Source organism: Lytechinus pictus, chromosome 1 (genome assembly GCF_037042905.1).
Source record: "Lytechinus pictus isolate F3 Inbred chromosome 1, Lp3.0, whole genome shotgun sequence".
Classification (NCBI taxonomy): domain Eukaryota; kingdom Metazoa; phylum Echinodermata; class Echinoidea; order Temnopleuroida; family Toxopneustidae; genus Lytechinus; species Lytechinus pictus.
In genome coordinates this window covers 24940155-24956600 of record NC_087245.1, presented here as the reverse complement: position 1 = coordinate 24956600, position 16446 = coordinate 24940155, and the positions used below count along the sequence as shown (strand labels likewise).

The window sequence follows — 16446 nt, the reverse complement described above, 5'->3', positions numbered from 1 at the left end:
GAACCATTAAAAAATTGAAATTTCTGCATTTTATATTACATTACAGGGAAGCTGCTCGTTTGTGACATCACATATCCATAACTTAAAATTATAATAACATCCTTAATCTTTTATGGATTATCCTCAAACCTTCATCAATATTTTTAATTATTTTTTCTGCTATTTTTACACCAACTTTTTCTTTAGGGTGAACTTCCTCTTTAAGCTCTGCCCACTTAACTTACTCTGCCTCATTCGTAGAAAATAAACTTGTCCCATTTTCTGAAATGGTTTGTTATTAAACCCCTCTGTTCAGCTTGTTTCCTATTCTTCTATTCCGTCTTCTTGTATTCTCTCCATCTTGTCAAGGGTCTGCATGTGGTTTCTTGTGTTTCTTCTATTTTTGAACTAATCATATACTTTAATAGGATTATAATGTGATTCAATAATTTAGCATCTTTAGTTGATCCTTCCACGCCAACGTGGACGTCTTTAAATCTATATTGATAATATCAAGGAGATATCACCTCTCCTTGGTAGTATTAAGGAGTTGGAGCATATTCCTACACTCTTTTCCATAAAGTCTTTATTCTATCACACGAAAAACATTCATTAACCTTATATAGGTTTATTCTTATTTACTGCAAAGCGAACATAAACCATGAGTAGTCATTTTAAACATATATAAATATTTTTGTGTATATTATATCATGTAATATTTTAATCTGAATTTTCCGAATCTGCTGTTAAGAGTGGATTTACGTGGTTTTTAGAAAAAAAAATGATAGGAATGTCTTTTCTTGTATACCTTCATCAGCCTTTCTAAATGCCTGGGGGTATTTCCATTTTCATGTTTAAGACAGCATCATATTCTCTATGATGTGATGTCTTGCAAGAAAAAAAAAGGATCTATCCTTAAATTAAAAATCCAAATTTAAATCAATATCTTTGACACCTTGAGTCCTTGACCATTCTTTTTCAGGGAATCCTTCCAAAAGCATCGAATATTGTTGAAAATTTCGAGTATCTTTTTTTTTTATTTCCAAACGTTCTAAACCCATTTGAAAAGGTCGAAATAGATTTTATCATCTTTATCTACAATGATGAAGTTTGTATAAATATTCTTGAAAAAAACCATTTCATCAATATTGTTATGTTTGTCCATCCAGAGGGATAAACCTATCATTAAGAATAATCTCATTTCTTGTATTCCTCTCTTCTTTAAAAAATACATTATTTCTGTAAAAAAGTCCGGCACTTCAAATTCTATTAAATTCATTGAGAGGTTATCAAAGAAAATTAGCAAAGAACTACATCCCATGCTAACTATCTGAAATATTGTGTCCATTTCATATTTGGTTCTCCCAATATAAGTATGTTGATCCACATACTTCTTTGTGCCTTAGTGAATAACCGGACATCTGTCATTTTAAGACCAGCCTTATCATAATTTAAATAAACAATAAATATTCGTCTTGAATTTATCTCTACCACTCCATAAAAGTTCAAAGATCAATTTCCTATCCATTCCCTGGACAAGGGTGAGAGAACACTCTTAAAACAAGTCAGTAAAACTGACCAGTATAGTCAGCTGGGTGCAACTGATATGTCTAGTCACATTTCTGACTATATCCTAGTCAGAAATAACCCTGTTCTAGTAAAATACGATCAGAAAATAGTCAAATACGACAAGAATAACAGTTGCACCCAGCTGACCCTATATTACCTATTCATTTTTGACTGATTTGTTTTTAGAGTGAAGAAATATCAATGTAGATAATACAAAGGTTTTAATGATATTATACCCATTAATGCTAAATCCCGTTTCTTCCACCAAATCAAAATATTCTTTATCATATACCATACCCCCCCCCCCGTTCCCCCATCAGTTCGCCAATGGGACAAATCCTAATTGCTTGGGGTGCAATTGTTGATAATTCTGATCGCGCCCATATTTTCCAGGTCTAAGAGAAACTGATATTCTTCCGGCATTTTGTGGGCATTTGTTGTATAGTTCAAGTATACCTCCGGCTCATAATAATGATGTAGAATTGTCTGATTATACTGGTCCGTGTGGAATGGGTAGAATCCGAACAACGATACCTCATCGCACAGTTGAATCATGGGTGCGAGAAGGGTTAAGCCAGACGATGGCGCTCTAAAATGCCACAACCTGTAAACAAAAAATCAATTACATTTGTTGTAAATCATGGAGTAGTACTTCGATCCTCATTAATATGGATGTGCGTATAAGTCAACATCCACGTAATTGGCAATTATAATTTTAAACATCTTATCAGACACAGGGTCTTTGCTGAGATCCAAGTTCTTATTTTCTTAAGATCCATATTTCCAATTCATGCATGGGCACTACTACAGATATAGTCCATAATACCTCAGCCTAATTTAGAACAACCTGGATTAATTTACTCTGCAACAAGCACAACTGAATGTGAACTGTCTTTGGTTTTATACTTTAAAACAACAAATTGTAAACAATTTATCATTACACAGGCCTACAAGTTTTTGATGGATGATTCTTTTATCATTCAAACATATTTCGTGCGAGTTAGCCTAATGATTGTTTACATATAGATTTGTTTAGAAAATCAGACTGCATTTAGATTAAAGCATTTTTTAAATAGATTTTTCTTTTGTACATTGATTTTATTCATGAAAAGTTTTCATTAAGTAATCCCTCAATTTCCAAATAAAATTTGCTCTCATTGATATATTTTAATATTATATTAAAACACCTAAATACCGGATGACTTCAAACGCCCAACGCTTTTGATAAAACGATTGTGAATAGTTCTTACAAGTGAAAATTTTATCTATGTATTCATCTACAAATATGTTAAAGAGTAGGCCAATGAAGGAATTGTAATAATTGATGATATTGTACAAAATAACTATTTATATAATGCATTTGGAACATAGATATCTTTTATTACGTACTCAAAAACCATAGGCCGGTCCAGGATTTTAGAGATGGAGGATGGGGGGTGTGGGAAGAAAAATGAAGTGTTCAAATTCTGTTTGCAAAATATTTTGTCGGTTTTTCGTTGTTATGAAATGACGCAACTTTCACCCAAAGTAAATGACATTGAGTAGTATATAACAAGGGCCGTGGAACGGGGGGGGGGGGGGGGGGGGCTTCAGCCTCACACTTTTTCAAACACCATCACCATCTGATTGTTATTTTTTGCATGGTCAGCCCCCCCCCCCCACTTTCATAACCGTTCCGCGGCCCCTGTATAATGGGCTGGAACAATTAGCCCTTAGCATTATTTTATGTATACCATACCATCGATCCCCATCAAGTGAAGCCAATGTAGTTCAGCAGAACAACCGACGGTGAAGAGACTGACGCTTTTGGTCTAATGAATAATTTGATCGTATAATTTACTATCAAATCATGTTATGCTATATTATTTGACTAAATGGAAGAAATTATAGAATTTTTGTTGACATTTTGAACAATATGTAAGATTTCACCCCCATCTAGTGGAATCGGTATTGGGATTGAATGAATTGCCGGATTGCGGGTGTAATTAAAGGTCGATAATTGATGCCATGGCTGAAGAAAAGATGAAACCGTTCTCTCAGATGAGGGAGAAGACGAACTATCTTGCTAGCATGGCCCCGAGATGCCCAAAGGACACTATCATTCTTTAGTAGTTTAAGCCTGCTGATCGTAGTGCCGCACTCTGCTGGTATTCTTGTCAACCACTCAGAGGCTGATTCATTTTCTTTCTTTTTATTTGCGAAGCAAGATTGTAAGAGTCTGCACTGTTCCCCGTTGATGGTCATAAAGGATACCTTCGAACCCACGTCGGGGGAGTACTCGTGACCAAACTCGGCCAAATTCATCCGGATAACCAGGTCGGATTTGTCTATCAGATGGCCACAACCGCTGTTCAAAAGTATTCCTGAATTCCCAACAAGAGCGCAAGACTCCACTCGCTCTGGTATTTCACTTATAGCTGTCTTGTTGTTGCCATGGAATATCTTTATTGGCCTTTTTTGATGCATTTTCGTCCCGACTTTCTTTCTGCTGATTTAGAGGAATGGGGAAAGAAAGCATAAAAATATGATAATAATAATGATAATAATAATAACGATGATGATGATAATAATAATAATAATGATAATAATAATGATAATGATAACAACAACAGCAGCAGCAACAACAACAATAATATTGATAATAATAATAATTGTGGGGGCGTCGTGGTCTAGTAGTTTAGACTGTCGTCTTTCAATCTGAAGGACGTGAGATCGATTCCAAGCCATGGCGTGTTTTCATTCAGCAAGAAATTTACCCACATTGTGCTGGCCAACCCAGGTAGGTAAATGGGTACCGGCATGAAGTAATACTTAGGGATAGTTAGGGAGTGTACTGAACGAAGTCATATTATGACTATGTATTCAGTTCCAAATTCTTTCTCCTCTTTAGGTTGGCCGGATCATGTCCTGGTGGGTCAGCGTCGAACTTGAACTTCACTGGTTCGCTTCTCCAATACCCGGTCCAATACTTATCCAGTCCTTTCTCGAAACTGTAGACACTGGGTGCATTAACTAATTCATTACTGAGACTATTCCATGGTAATTCCTCAACTTAGCTGTGCGCACCGGAATCGGTAGACTAGCTTAGTCGGTGTAATAGGAGCGCCTTGAGCACCTAGCAGGGTGGATACGTGCGCTATACAAATCCTATATTATTATTTATTTTTATATTGTAATTCCACCCCTCCCATTAAATACTGCGACGTCATGCCATGTCCCTCAGATTGAGAGACAAAGACATAACCACAAGACCACGACGCCCCCACATGAATATAATTCTCGTGCATGGTAACATGTTTAAAGTTCTTTTTTAATCTTTCTTTCTAATTTGTGTCTCTCGTGGGGTAAAGAGAGGTATATTATTATTATTATTATTATCATCATTAATAATAATAATAGTAATATAATGATAACAATAGTAATATCTGGAATTTATAAAGCGCTTTTTGCATGAGGATAACAAGGTGCTTCTATTATTACTCCGGCTATAGCTGTGCTAAAGCATTCAAGGAATTTCTTCTTACCGGGTACCCATGCACCTCACCTGGGTTGAGTGCTGAAGGGAAACACGCCATGGCTGGGAAGCGAACCCATGTCCCTCAGATTGAGAGACAAAGACATAACCACAAGACCACGACGCCCCCACATGAATATAATTCTCGTGCATGGTAACATGTTTAAAGTTTTTTTTTATCTTTCTTTCTAATTGGTGTCTCTCGTGGGGGAAGTAGGGGTAAATAAAATGGCGATGTGGATTCTAATTAAATGAATGGCTGAAGTCGATCACGTGACCATGCAGTAATAGTAATAAAGGAAAATTTACGAACGAATGGTTCAATTATGACTAGTTCTGTTGGCCAGTCATGGTTTTGAGATGAGTATGGTTTACCAAATAACCAAGATCCACATCACTATCTTTTCCTTTTCTTTTTTTTTTAAATATATATATACAGTTTTTATTTAGAAAAAAAAATAAAAGTATTTACAATTACGAGATTAAACCAAAATCGTGGAACATTCAAGGAATGATATAAATAAAAAAGGCAGATTAAAAAAAAAAAATATTAAACTTTCAGGGATGAGACTCCGAGACTGGACAGAGACCGACTTTCGAGAAGAGAAAAAAAAACCACAACCGGACCACATGGGCAAAAAAATGGAGTAGCAGATGACCCCCTCCCCCTCTCTCTTCATTCTCTCGCACACAAACAAACACACAGATCCAATCATCCCTATACACGCATACATAATTATTATGCTCACACACCAGCTACGTGACCCTGCCCACTGTACAACAATACAATGAATAAAATGCAAGTTTTATTGAAGCCTTAAGCAAATAAAGGAATGTAAACATAGCGAATATGAACCAAGGGCGGATTCAGTATTTTCCAGGGGGGGGGGGGGAGCATATGTCCGATGAAAATTTGACAAGCAAAAAAAAATAGGGTTTTCACCTAAAATAGGAGGTCATTTCGTCCGCGGAAAATTTGAAAATCCCCCCAAAAAAGGTCTTCACATTCAAAGGGGGGGGGGGGGGCACACTTGGGTAATAGCGGTATATTTACATTACAATTTTTTATTATGGCTCTCAAAGGGGGGGGGGGGGGCATGGACCGGCTGTGCCCCCGGATCTGCCAGTGATATGAACAGGAGTATGAATATATATATTTTTTTATTTCTTTTTTTTTCTCTTTCTCTTTTTCTTTTAGCATATTGATACTAAAACAAGTTGACAATTACTTGCAATTTTATTAATAGTAATAATAATTTTCCTTTCATACCCTCATCTTATTGATATATTTGTCCCCAATCTGAACGTTCATTGTATAACCTTTATCTTATTCATTATGAATAATGGTGATGTATTGTATTATTTCATCATTAATGATTAACTGTCTTTTGATGGACGTTATTTGATATTTTGTGAGATAAAAAAAATAAAACAAAGTGAACTGAATATGAACGTGAGTTTAACATACATACACCATCAACGAATAAAACAATAAAACCGAACAAGTTTTTATAGCGAAAAGACTTGAGTTTGGTGAAAGCAGCCAGGCTTTTCATGAAAATAAGAGTTAAAGAGGGTGTGCATTGTTGAGACATGTCATGTTAGGACACCTGGTTACGACGGAAAGGTCGAAAAGAGAAGATCTTTTCTGATTTAAAATAGCTACATTTAAAGATGTAATGAAATTCATCACCAATCCCTGATCCACAGAAAGAGCATACCCTGTCTTTCGGGGGTTGTCATATCTTCCAATTACAATGGGGAGCCTTGGGTTTCCAGTTCTAAATTTACATAAATGTTTCCGAAGAGTGAGAGAGAGGGGGTGGGGGTTAATTAGGTAATTTTCCAATTCACGAGTAGTTTTAAAAATATGATAATTCCAGCAATCGTTGAATTTTGGATACATATCTAAGGACCAGTTTTGGCGGAATTGATCATTGAATCTTTGGTGAATCTTATTTTTAAGTTCAGAGACAGAATAACTTTATTTTGTTTAACCATTAAGAAAGGCCATAGTGATCTAAAATATTATGCACATGCTTCAGCCAACTTTAAGTAAAATCATTGTTAACATACAATGAATATAAGAGTTTATACAAAATGCTGGATGTTCTATTCTACTCCAACAAATAACTATAACCTACTCTTAATTATAAGAGTATCCAAAGGGAACCCTACCAAATTCGCCATGATAAATCATACAAGATGGAGTTGCTTTTTTAACACGCAAAATTTCAGATAGTTTTTTAATCGGAGGAGTATTAACAGTCCCCCAAAATTTACACCCTTAAAATAGGATTGGTACAACCAGAGAATCAAACAGATGTAACAGTGAGAGATTTAGTCTCCTCGATTTGCTTTTAAGTGCATACATTGCATGCCTTTGTACCTTAATCACAAAGAAGCTTGTTTGTCTTGCTAAAATTACCATTATAGTTGAATACAACACCAAAATATTTGTACTTGAAGGTGACTTCAATCGCCTTTTTTAGAAATATGAATTCAGGGATATTCCTGATTTTGCCTTTAGAAAATACAAAGATTTTAGTTTTAAAAATATTGACATAGAGATCCCAGTATAGGCCTACTATTTACCAAGTGTATTCAGCAACTTGGAAATCTTCTTTACTAATAATTGTATTATCTGCATAAAGGAGAGAATTCAGTTTCAAATAGATCACACTATCATCAAATACTATTTCATTCTCAATCAAGTCTGAGAGGTTCGAGAAGCCTTTATTCTGTCTACTAAGCTCTGTTTCAAGATAATTTTGATAAAGAGAGAAGAGGAGAGGCGACAAATTATAACCCTGTCTAACGCCTAACTGAGGGGAATATTTCTGAAATAAAACTACTTGGATGTTTAATACAGGATTTTGCTTTTTTGTATAGATTAGAGACAATAGAAAGAATCAATTTATACCACAACTTGTTTCTACTTACTGAATCAAACGCCTTTTTAAAATCAATAAAAACGCAAAAAAATTCTTATTTAGGAATCTTGTACAAATATCAACAATGCATTTTAAAGAGAATGGTCAATGGTTGAGTATTTGTGCCTGAATCCCACTTGGCTCCCCCCTAAGATACCAAAGTAATCAATATGTTTCGTTAATCTCTCATTTAGAATAAAGTGAACCGTTTGCCAATGCAGCTAAGAATCGAGATTCCTCAGTAATTTCCAGGATTTTGAGCAGGACCATTATTTTTTTTAAGATAAAAGTTATAACACCAATACCCCAAACATAAGGAAATTTACCATTATTGATTACTTTGTTGAATAACTAACCGCCGAAGTATCTATACCACAAGCTTTGTTCCTTTTCAATTTTTAATAGCCTTTTCCACTTCACGAAGAGTAAAGACATCATGGATGGTATTATCAAAATTTGAGATTGTATATAAGAGAGTAGAAGATATCATAAGATTGATTTAAATTCTTAAAGTGGTTGAGTGGATCAGCAAAATTAGCCTCTATCTTTATACTTTTATTGTCAGTATTGCCTTGGGGAATTTTTCAGAAATCCCTATAGGCTTAGTATAGGTCTCAAACTTCGTAGTTTGCGAGATCATTATAATAAGAATCTTTGTTTTTAATATTTTTTTTTACCTTTTCCCCATTGAATCATTTTGCCTTTTGTAGTCAGTCTTTGGTTTTTTTTTAATGATCTTTTTGTATTTCTATGTCTATTTCTCATTTTATAATAGCTGTGGTCATACCAAGGTAAAAAAAAACTATTTTCTCTTTTCTGGGTTTATTATTAGTTGATGGGTAGCATTTAGTAATTTTGGCTGTGTTTAACAAAAGATTATTAATTGAAACCAATGCTCCATTAAAGGACAAGTCAATAACCCCAAAAGTTTATTTGAATAAAAAGAGAAAAGTCCGAAAAGTATAACACTAAAAATTTCATCAAAATCGGATTTAAAATAAAAAAAGTTATGACATTTTCAAGTTTCGCTTAATTTCACAAAATATATGCTCATCCTGGTCGGAATATGCAAATGAGGGAACTGATGACATCACTCACTTACTGTTTCTTTTGTATTTTATTATATGAAATATGACTAATTCTAATTTTCTCCTCATTGTCCTGTAATACAAAGTTTTATTTCTCCCTAAACTTGTAAAGTTGTTTAAAATCTTATGGTTCAGTCAAGTTGGTCCTTATTGACAAATCCGTAAAAATTGCAATATTGTCTAAAAAAAAAACAGTGAGTGAGGGACATCATCGAGTTTCTAATTTGCATGTGACAAATTGTGCACATGAATATTTTTGGAAAAATAAGCGAAAATTTAAAATGTCATGATTTTTCTTATTTTACATCCGATTTTGATGAAATTTTTAGCATTATGCCTATCTGATTTTTCTCTACTGATCAAAATCAACAAATTTCCGAGGTGGACTTGACCTTTAATGGCCGTCTCATCCACCAGAGCTATATATATTTCATAAAGGGAATTAAGAGTTTTGCTCAAGAAGGGTGGCTGACTGGCTGGTTCTAGATTTGTATTATTAATGAGCTTTAATCTGTGCTTGGGTTCCAGAATAGGTCGCTATATTTGATATTGGATGGTATATTATTAAATTCATGCTCTTTTGGATTTGGCTCATCTACTAAAGTTCCCAGCGTATAAACGTTTAAATGCAGCCTCAACTAAATTGTGTGCGTCAGAAAATCGCGGATCAAAATCGAGCACTTCAAATTTATTTATCATAAGATCTCAGGGGACATAATAAAGTAATCAACAATACTAGCATCTTTACAAGTATATTTTCCATCATGGTCTCCCGTCAACCTGCCATTAGCGATAAAGAGGCCCAAAAATAGGTTTGTGTATTTACACAATTCGATTAACCCATGGCCAAATCTATATTTGTTCCTTTTTTGCATGCAGTTTCTAGAGACCTGTATATTAATGCGTCTAAATACTGATGCTATTCAAACTATCAAAGATAAGAAAGGAATCAATATAAGAAGATTTTTAGAATACCGATTTGCAATGATTTTAGCGTCTTCTTATCTCATTGAGATAAGAACAAAGATAAGAACAAAGATAAGAACGTTTTCAGAATACCACCCCTGTATATTAATGCGTCTAAATACTGATGCTATTCAAACTATCAAAGATAAGAAAGGAATCAATATAAGAAGATTTTTAGAATACCGATTTGCAATGATTTTAGCGTCTTCTTATCTCATTGAGATAAGAACAAAGATAAGAACAAAGATAAGAACGTTTTCAGAATACCACCCCTGTATATTAATGCGTCTAAATACTGATGCTATTCAAACTATCAAAGATAAGAAAGGAATCAATATTTTCAGGACTAAAGTCTCCACATAAACAAATTGGGATGTTACTGATCTATATTGGCAGGGTTACTAAATCGTAGGCTATAATATTAGCTTCGAGAGCATCAAATAAATCAATATTAGAATAATGTGAAGCTTCTGGGGGGATATAAACTGCATTGCTGGAAGCCACATAAACAGTGGTGCGCACTAGCGTACCTACGGGGGGGGGGGGGGGCAGAGGGGGCACTCTGCCCCCCCTGACGAGCCACAACCCATACAAAAGACATATACCTGCCCCCCCCTGACGAGCTTAAAATACCTTTTTTGCCCCCCTGACGAACTTGAAGACCTTTAATGCCCCCCTGAAGAGCCTGAAGATTTTTTTTTTTTTTTTTTTTTTTTTTTTTGCTTGTCAAATTATTTTATGGTACGAGAACCTAAATTTTTTTTATTGAAGACCTTTTTTTTTTTTTTTTTTTTTTTTTTTTCAAGTGTTCAAGTTCTGACATGGTTTAGATGTTTAATTGTGAAGTCAGGTGATAAAACACATTCAATAAAGTTTATTTCTCTGGGCTTGTCGAACATTTTGTATATAGTGTTGTTTTCTATACATTCAACTCTCAGCATGAAGGAGTGTATTTTCTGGTAGGGCTCACTATCTTGTTAACACCACTGTAGCTTTGTTTAGTAAAAGCCACAGACAATTCTCAATATTAGACTCTAAAATCGTTAAAAAATGTGTAAAGTTCAATGCCACCTGATTTGTGTTTAAATTTTGGACGATTTTTAGCTACGATCTTATAGTTAGGGTTAGGTAAGTCAACATTATCCAGTTTGGTTTCCACAGTGGCAAAATTGTCATTTCATACTAGTAACTTTTTTAAAAAGATTCAGGGGTTTCAATCTTATCACACAATCCTCCAACATTAAGCTAGGATTCATTGGTAAATTGACAATTCGTCCACTGCCAACTCGTCCACTCACCACATGGTCTACCTTCATTTGGTCTAATGTCATTCCGTCCATCAACATTTCGTCTAACAACTATTTGGTCCAATCATCACTCCGTCTAATCACCATTTCGTCTATTACCATTTCGTCTAATAACCAGTTGGTCAAATAACCATTTTCTTTTTATTCATTTTGCACAATAAACACTTAAGGTTAATTAGACCAAATGGTTTATTGACCAAATGGATATTGGGTCAACTGGTTATTAGACGAAACGGCAATAGACTAAATGAAAGTAGACCATGTGGTGAGTATACGGACTGATGATAGAACAAATGATAGTAGACGAGTTGGCAATTGGACGAATTGGCATTTGGACGAATTGGAAATAAACCGATTCATTAAGAGCAGCAGCAGGGGTGAAATAAGGAAAATCGGATGCCTTATCTATAACTGATGTCATTAGTATATATGGCGAGATACATTACTTGAATGAATATGAATGGTATGATCTTGCTTAACTGGGTAGGTACGGGTGTATGTATGTATGTATGTATGTATGTATATATGTATGTATGTATGTATGTATGTATGTCCGCCTCTCTAAAAAATCCTATTTCCTAAGGAAGAACTATTGATATTTTAGACTAAGATATTACTTCTCAGCAGGCATTTCTTACCAAAAAATGCTCATTGCAAATTGATTATTGTAGTCCTGCGTGGTCCAATTGTAACTTGCCGTAAAAGACATAATGTTTTGAGAAAGAATGGCTCGAATGAGTCGAATAAGCTTACAAGTAGATAGGACTATATACGACCCCGACTGAAGAAGTGTTTCACAAGTTAGGATGGGTAGGGGTTTTCAATGGAAGAGAGATAGAAATTTCTATATAATACATATCTTTATTCAAGCATCAAACACATTTGCATATTGTATAGTTATTATGGAACAGTAGCGTGCTCAGTATTTTTGAAGGGGGGGGGGGGTTCAAGCTGAATGATATATTTGCGTTTCCTACCCCCAAAAAAAATTGACAAGCAAAAAAAAAGGGTCTTCAACAAAATTTTAGGGGGGTGGAGGTTTTGAATTCTTGGTGGGGGGGGGGGGTGAATATAAAATAAATTGAAGGGGGGCTGGGTGAATACCTGTAACCCCCCTGCGTACACTACTGTTATGGCATCACCATACAAAAATGTAAAACAGAGAAGGGGAAGGAAAGGATATCAGTACACTGTTCAATTCTCTGGAATGATATTCTAACCACCGCGGCTGCAACAACCTTACAATTCTTATTTCATTTCAGTATATTGGAAAGCTCGTAGACCTTAGCACCAGATTTAAGACACAACTCGGCGAACTTTATTGCCTTTGTATTTTTTGTTGTCCTCCGCTTTTTGTATCTGTGTGTTTACATGTACAGAGTTGCCAACCCTTACCATGCTTACGGAATATAATGCGATGTCTTCTATTGTAAATTCAGTGTTTACTTCCCGATTGAATGACTGAGCGAAAAATTGTTGTTAACATGTTTTGTCTCGTAAAAAAATATTTGGTTCAGCCGTTTGGTTATTCACATTGTAATTTCTCATCTGATTGATATTCCGTAACGGCTGGCATCTTTGCATGTAACAGGGTTCTCTCGGAGAAAAGTGTATGTCACTGATGGGGCTACCCTATATAAATAAGACTAAATGATGATGATGATGATAATAATAATAATAATAACTATTATTATTATCATCATCATCATAATTATTATTTTTATTATTATTATTTTATTATTATCATCATTTTTATTATTATAAGGACAAAAACAAAAACGATAATAACAATTATGATAATAATAATGATAATGGACTTAAGCCTTCGGTCGTCTGTTTGCTAGCGTGCAAGCAGTATGCTTTCTTAGCTACCAGATAAAAAACAAAACACCAACACCAACACCAATACATGCAGGCCTATTGGTGGTACGTCATGAATAACAGCAATGTTTAAATTAAATAATCTTCGTTACAATTTGAATTTCTTCCAACTTACCGTAGCGCTTGAACGACTGTGCTGTTCAGAATCGACTTAACGAATATCGGTGCCCTCTTGTAAGGCATGGCGTCTGATCAATATGGCAAAAAAGAATTAAATGAAAAGTATATATATGGCAGATAAGATTAGATTTATTTCATTTCATTACTATTAATTTCTTTTGAATATATATTTATCTATTCATATAATTTCTCAATTTTCGACATAATTATAATGAAATACACAATTAAAACATATATATCATCAATAACTCAATAACTCATCATAATGGTACGAAGTAGAAATAATTTGCATACAATGAATGAGCTGGGGGGGGGGCTTATAGTTAAATAGAGGGGAACACATGAAATCTAGTGTTGTATTCCTCACGTAATAAAACATACTAAATCATTTGCATGAATTTGATTGTATAGAAGATCATACAAATATAATTAAGATGTCTCAAACCCTTAAAGGATTAGGGGCCATAATGGGCCCCTCAACGCTTCGCGCGATATTTCCATAACGCGAAAAGACAGAGGCGCAACATTTTAAGGCTTTTTTTCTTTGAAGTCTCGCGCAACTTTTGAGACCAAATTCGTAATGTACAGTTATGTCGCGACGCCACGTGACTTTTTAGGAGACAATGGGCCTAGTTCACACGTGAATCTTGAATCATCATTGTAATTAATATGATTGCTTTTGTAATCGTGACTGTGATTAGCGTTTGTGATTTTACTCATGTACTAGTTTGATTTCACACGTGCTAAATATTCGTCATTAGCTTTATTTTTCACTGGAATCGTGATTCAAATTACGATTTTTTACCGTGTGAAAGGGCGGAATGTCTTACCGAAAATGGCTCATTTTTATACTTTGTGTACAAAGTCTATGGGAGATGAAATTCATAAAAGGGTGATTATTTTTCATTCTAATTGGTCTGCTTAATTGATTTAGGGTTTGATTTAGTTGTTAAACGTTCTGTAAAAATTTCCATAAAAAATTGAATGACAAACAAAAGATGAAAAAACAATGAAATACATACGGACAAATTTGGCTTTCGCAATTTTTCTTTGTGGAAATCTTTAAATATTTTAACAACGATGACAAAAAAAATTGAAATGAAACTGGATGTTAAGTATGCAAATTATATTTTTCACGATAAATTTGCATATTTTATTCATGATATATGAAATGATATGTATTTTCGGACTTTTTTAATAGTGGCTTGTAGTTTATGTTGTAAAGAATGTGCATGCCAAATTTCGACGCAATCACGCAAACGGCGGCCGATATCAGAAGGGGGGGGGGGGGGGCATCATGCCCCAGTCCTCATTACATCTCAAATAGCCCATGCAGCCCTTTCAAGGTTAAGGTAAATATTTACAATCAAACAACAAAACATACAATTCATATGGTATGCTATCATCACATATTCATTTGCATATTATCTGTGTTGGGCATTTAACTATTTTGTGAAAATAAGCAAAACATTTAAATATCACGATTTTCAACATTACGTTCGTATCATTTTTCTGTGTAGCCATATTTGGTTGAGGCGGACTTGACCTTAAACGAATCATCTTGTCATTTACATATGGGGCCGACGCGGTAAAACCATCATTATGGGATATTTGCTCGACGCTTGAAAAAAAAAGATCGATTGACCATGGATTGACCGTTGAAGATATGATAACCGTTGAGGCAAAATAGGAGCGTATAGATTTATCTAAAAATATATTTTTTAAAGATCCTACTGAAAATGCATTCCCATGTCCCCGACCGTGACGAAATCCAATTCTCTGCTCGGTTGGCGGTCGCTCATATTATTGCCTTTCCGTTACCGAACATTTTTTTATTTAGACAAGTTGCAACTACACATTTCCACACATACAAATAATTTAGACATACCATGAATACAGCTTACCGATATGATAATTGAATAAAACGGAAGATCCATAGTTCAATATCACAATATATATCATCAAAGATACGGTGACCCCAAGAAAAGTTAACGCTTTAACGTCGATCCATCGAACAAAGATCATGGTCATAGTAGATTTAGATGATTAAACATTGAGGGACGAAATATTTTTTTTCAGAGCATTTTTAAGTTCTCCTGTACTTCCATGTTGGAATAGAAATTCCCTCAAGAATGTGGCAAAATATCCATGGATTCCAAATCTTGATTCATGTGTCCGCGAATCAAATCGTTTCATGCATGTAGGTCGTTGATAATGCATATCGCCACACCTGCAACTTTACATCTTGTCTATATAGTCCTCGACGATTTCAATTCTATTCTCAGAGGCAATGTGTACCGCGCCGTGCGCGCGTTTCCGTTTTACACCCTGGCGAAGGCATTTTCCGCAAAAATAGCCACAAAGCGACTAGTGAAGAGTCTACACACGTCGCTGGTTGCAGCGTGCGACACAGGCGAGTCCCACACCACCGCATGCAATCTGCACAGTTACTGATCAGAGCATAGAGTTCCTCGGCACTTCATGTACAGAGAGCAGTCATATGAGTGAAATCCGAACATGCTTTTGCAGTTACGTTTTTTTAATGAATAGTTATGAAAAAGTTTTTTTTTCTAAATATAAATTATTAACTAAATGAATAGAATGACAAACAAAATAAAAATAAACAGATACATATAATATAAAGAAAATTGAAGTTTGATGGATTGATACACTTAGATGCCGAAAGATATAGAAGACTGATAAATAGATAGAGACATAGATAGATAGATAGATATATAGATAAATAGATAGATAGAAGTAGAGAGAGAGAGGGAAAGACAGAGAGATGGATAGATAGATAGATAGATAGATAGATAGATAGATAGATAGATAGATGGGGGAGAGAACTTGAGAGATGGAGAGATGTTATAGATATATAGATAGATAGATAAGATATATGGACGGATAAAGAAAAATAGAGAGAGAGAAAAAAAGACAGACAGATGGATAGATAGAGAGAGAGAGAGAGAGAGAGAGAGAGAGAGAGAGATAGATAGATGTTAGATAGATAGATAAAGAATGAGAGAGACAGAGAAGATAGACAAATTAACAGATAAATAGAAACTGTAGTTACATAGATAGCTAGATAA

General features: G+C 34.8%; 1 protein-coding gene across 3 annotated transcripts; it reads right to left on the bottom strand.

Moving 5' to 3' along the window:
* Nucleotides 1–384: 384 nt before the first annotated feature.
* On the bottom strand, nt 385–15632 carry LOC129273389 (CMP-N-acetylneuraminate-poly-alpha-2,8-sialyltransferase-like). Of its 3 annotated transcripts, none has more exons than XM_064098887.1 (4): nt 15262–15632; nt 13353–13425; nt 3518–4036; nt 385–2152 (listed from the first exon to the last, which is right to left on the bottom strand). In XM_064098887.1, the coding sequence occupies exons 1-4, from the start codon at nt 15386–15388 to the stop codon at nt 1888–1890; spliced, it is 984 nt and encodes a 327-aa protein (XP_063954957.1). In that variant the 5' UTR covers nt 15389–15632; the 3' UTR covers nt 385–1887. The 3 variants fall into 3 exon arrangements, with proteins under 3 accessions (XP_063954957.1, XP_063954962.1, XP_063954965.1); XM_064098892.1 differs by having other exon boundaries at nt 3518–4033; XM_064098895.1 differs by having other exon boundaries at nt 676–2152; nt 3802–4033; nt 15262–15628.
* Nucleotides 15633–16446: the final 814 nt, after the last annotated feature.

Bases quoted from the DNA above. Each gene is read 5' to 3' on its own strand.
- LOC129273389 (XM_064098887.1), bottom strand. From the start codon at position 15,388: ATGACCATGATCTTTGTTCGATGGATCGACGTTAAAGCGTTAACTTTT. The intron at 4,037-13,352 runs GTAAGTTGGAAG...CCTCTAAATCAG, and splicing joins ACAGTCGTTCAAGCGCTACG to CAGAAAGAAAGTCGGGACGA. The intron at 2,153-3,517 runs GCAATTCATTCA...TTTTGTTTACAG, and splicing joins TTAATTACACCCGCAATCCG to GTTGTGGCATTTTAGAGCGC.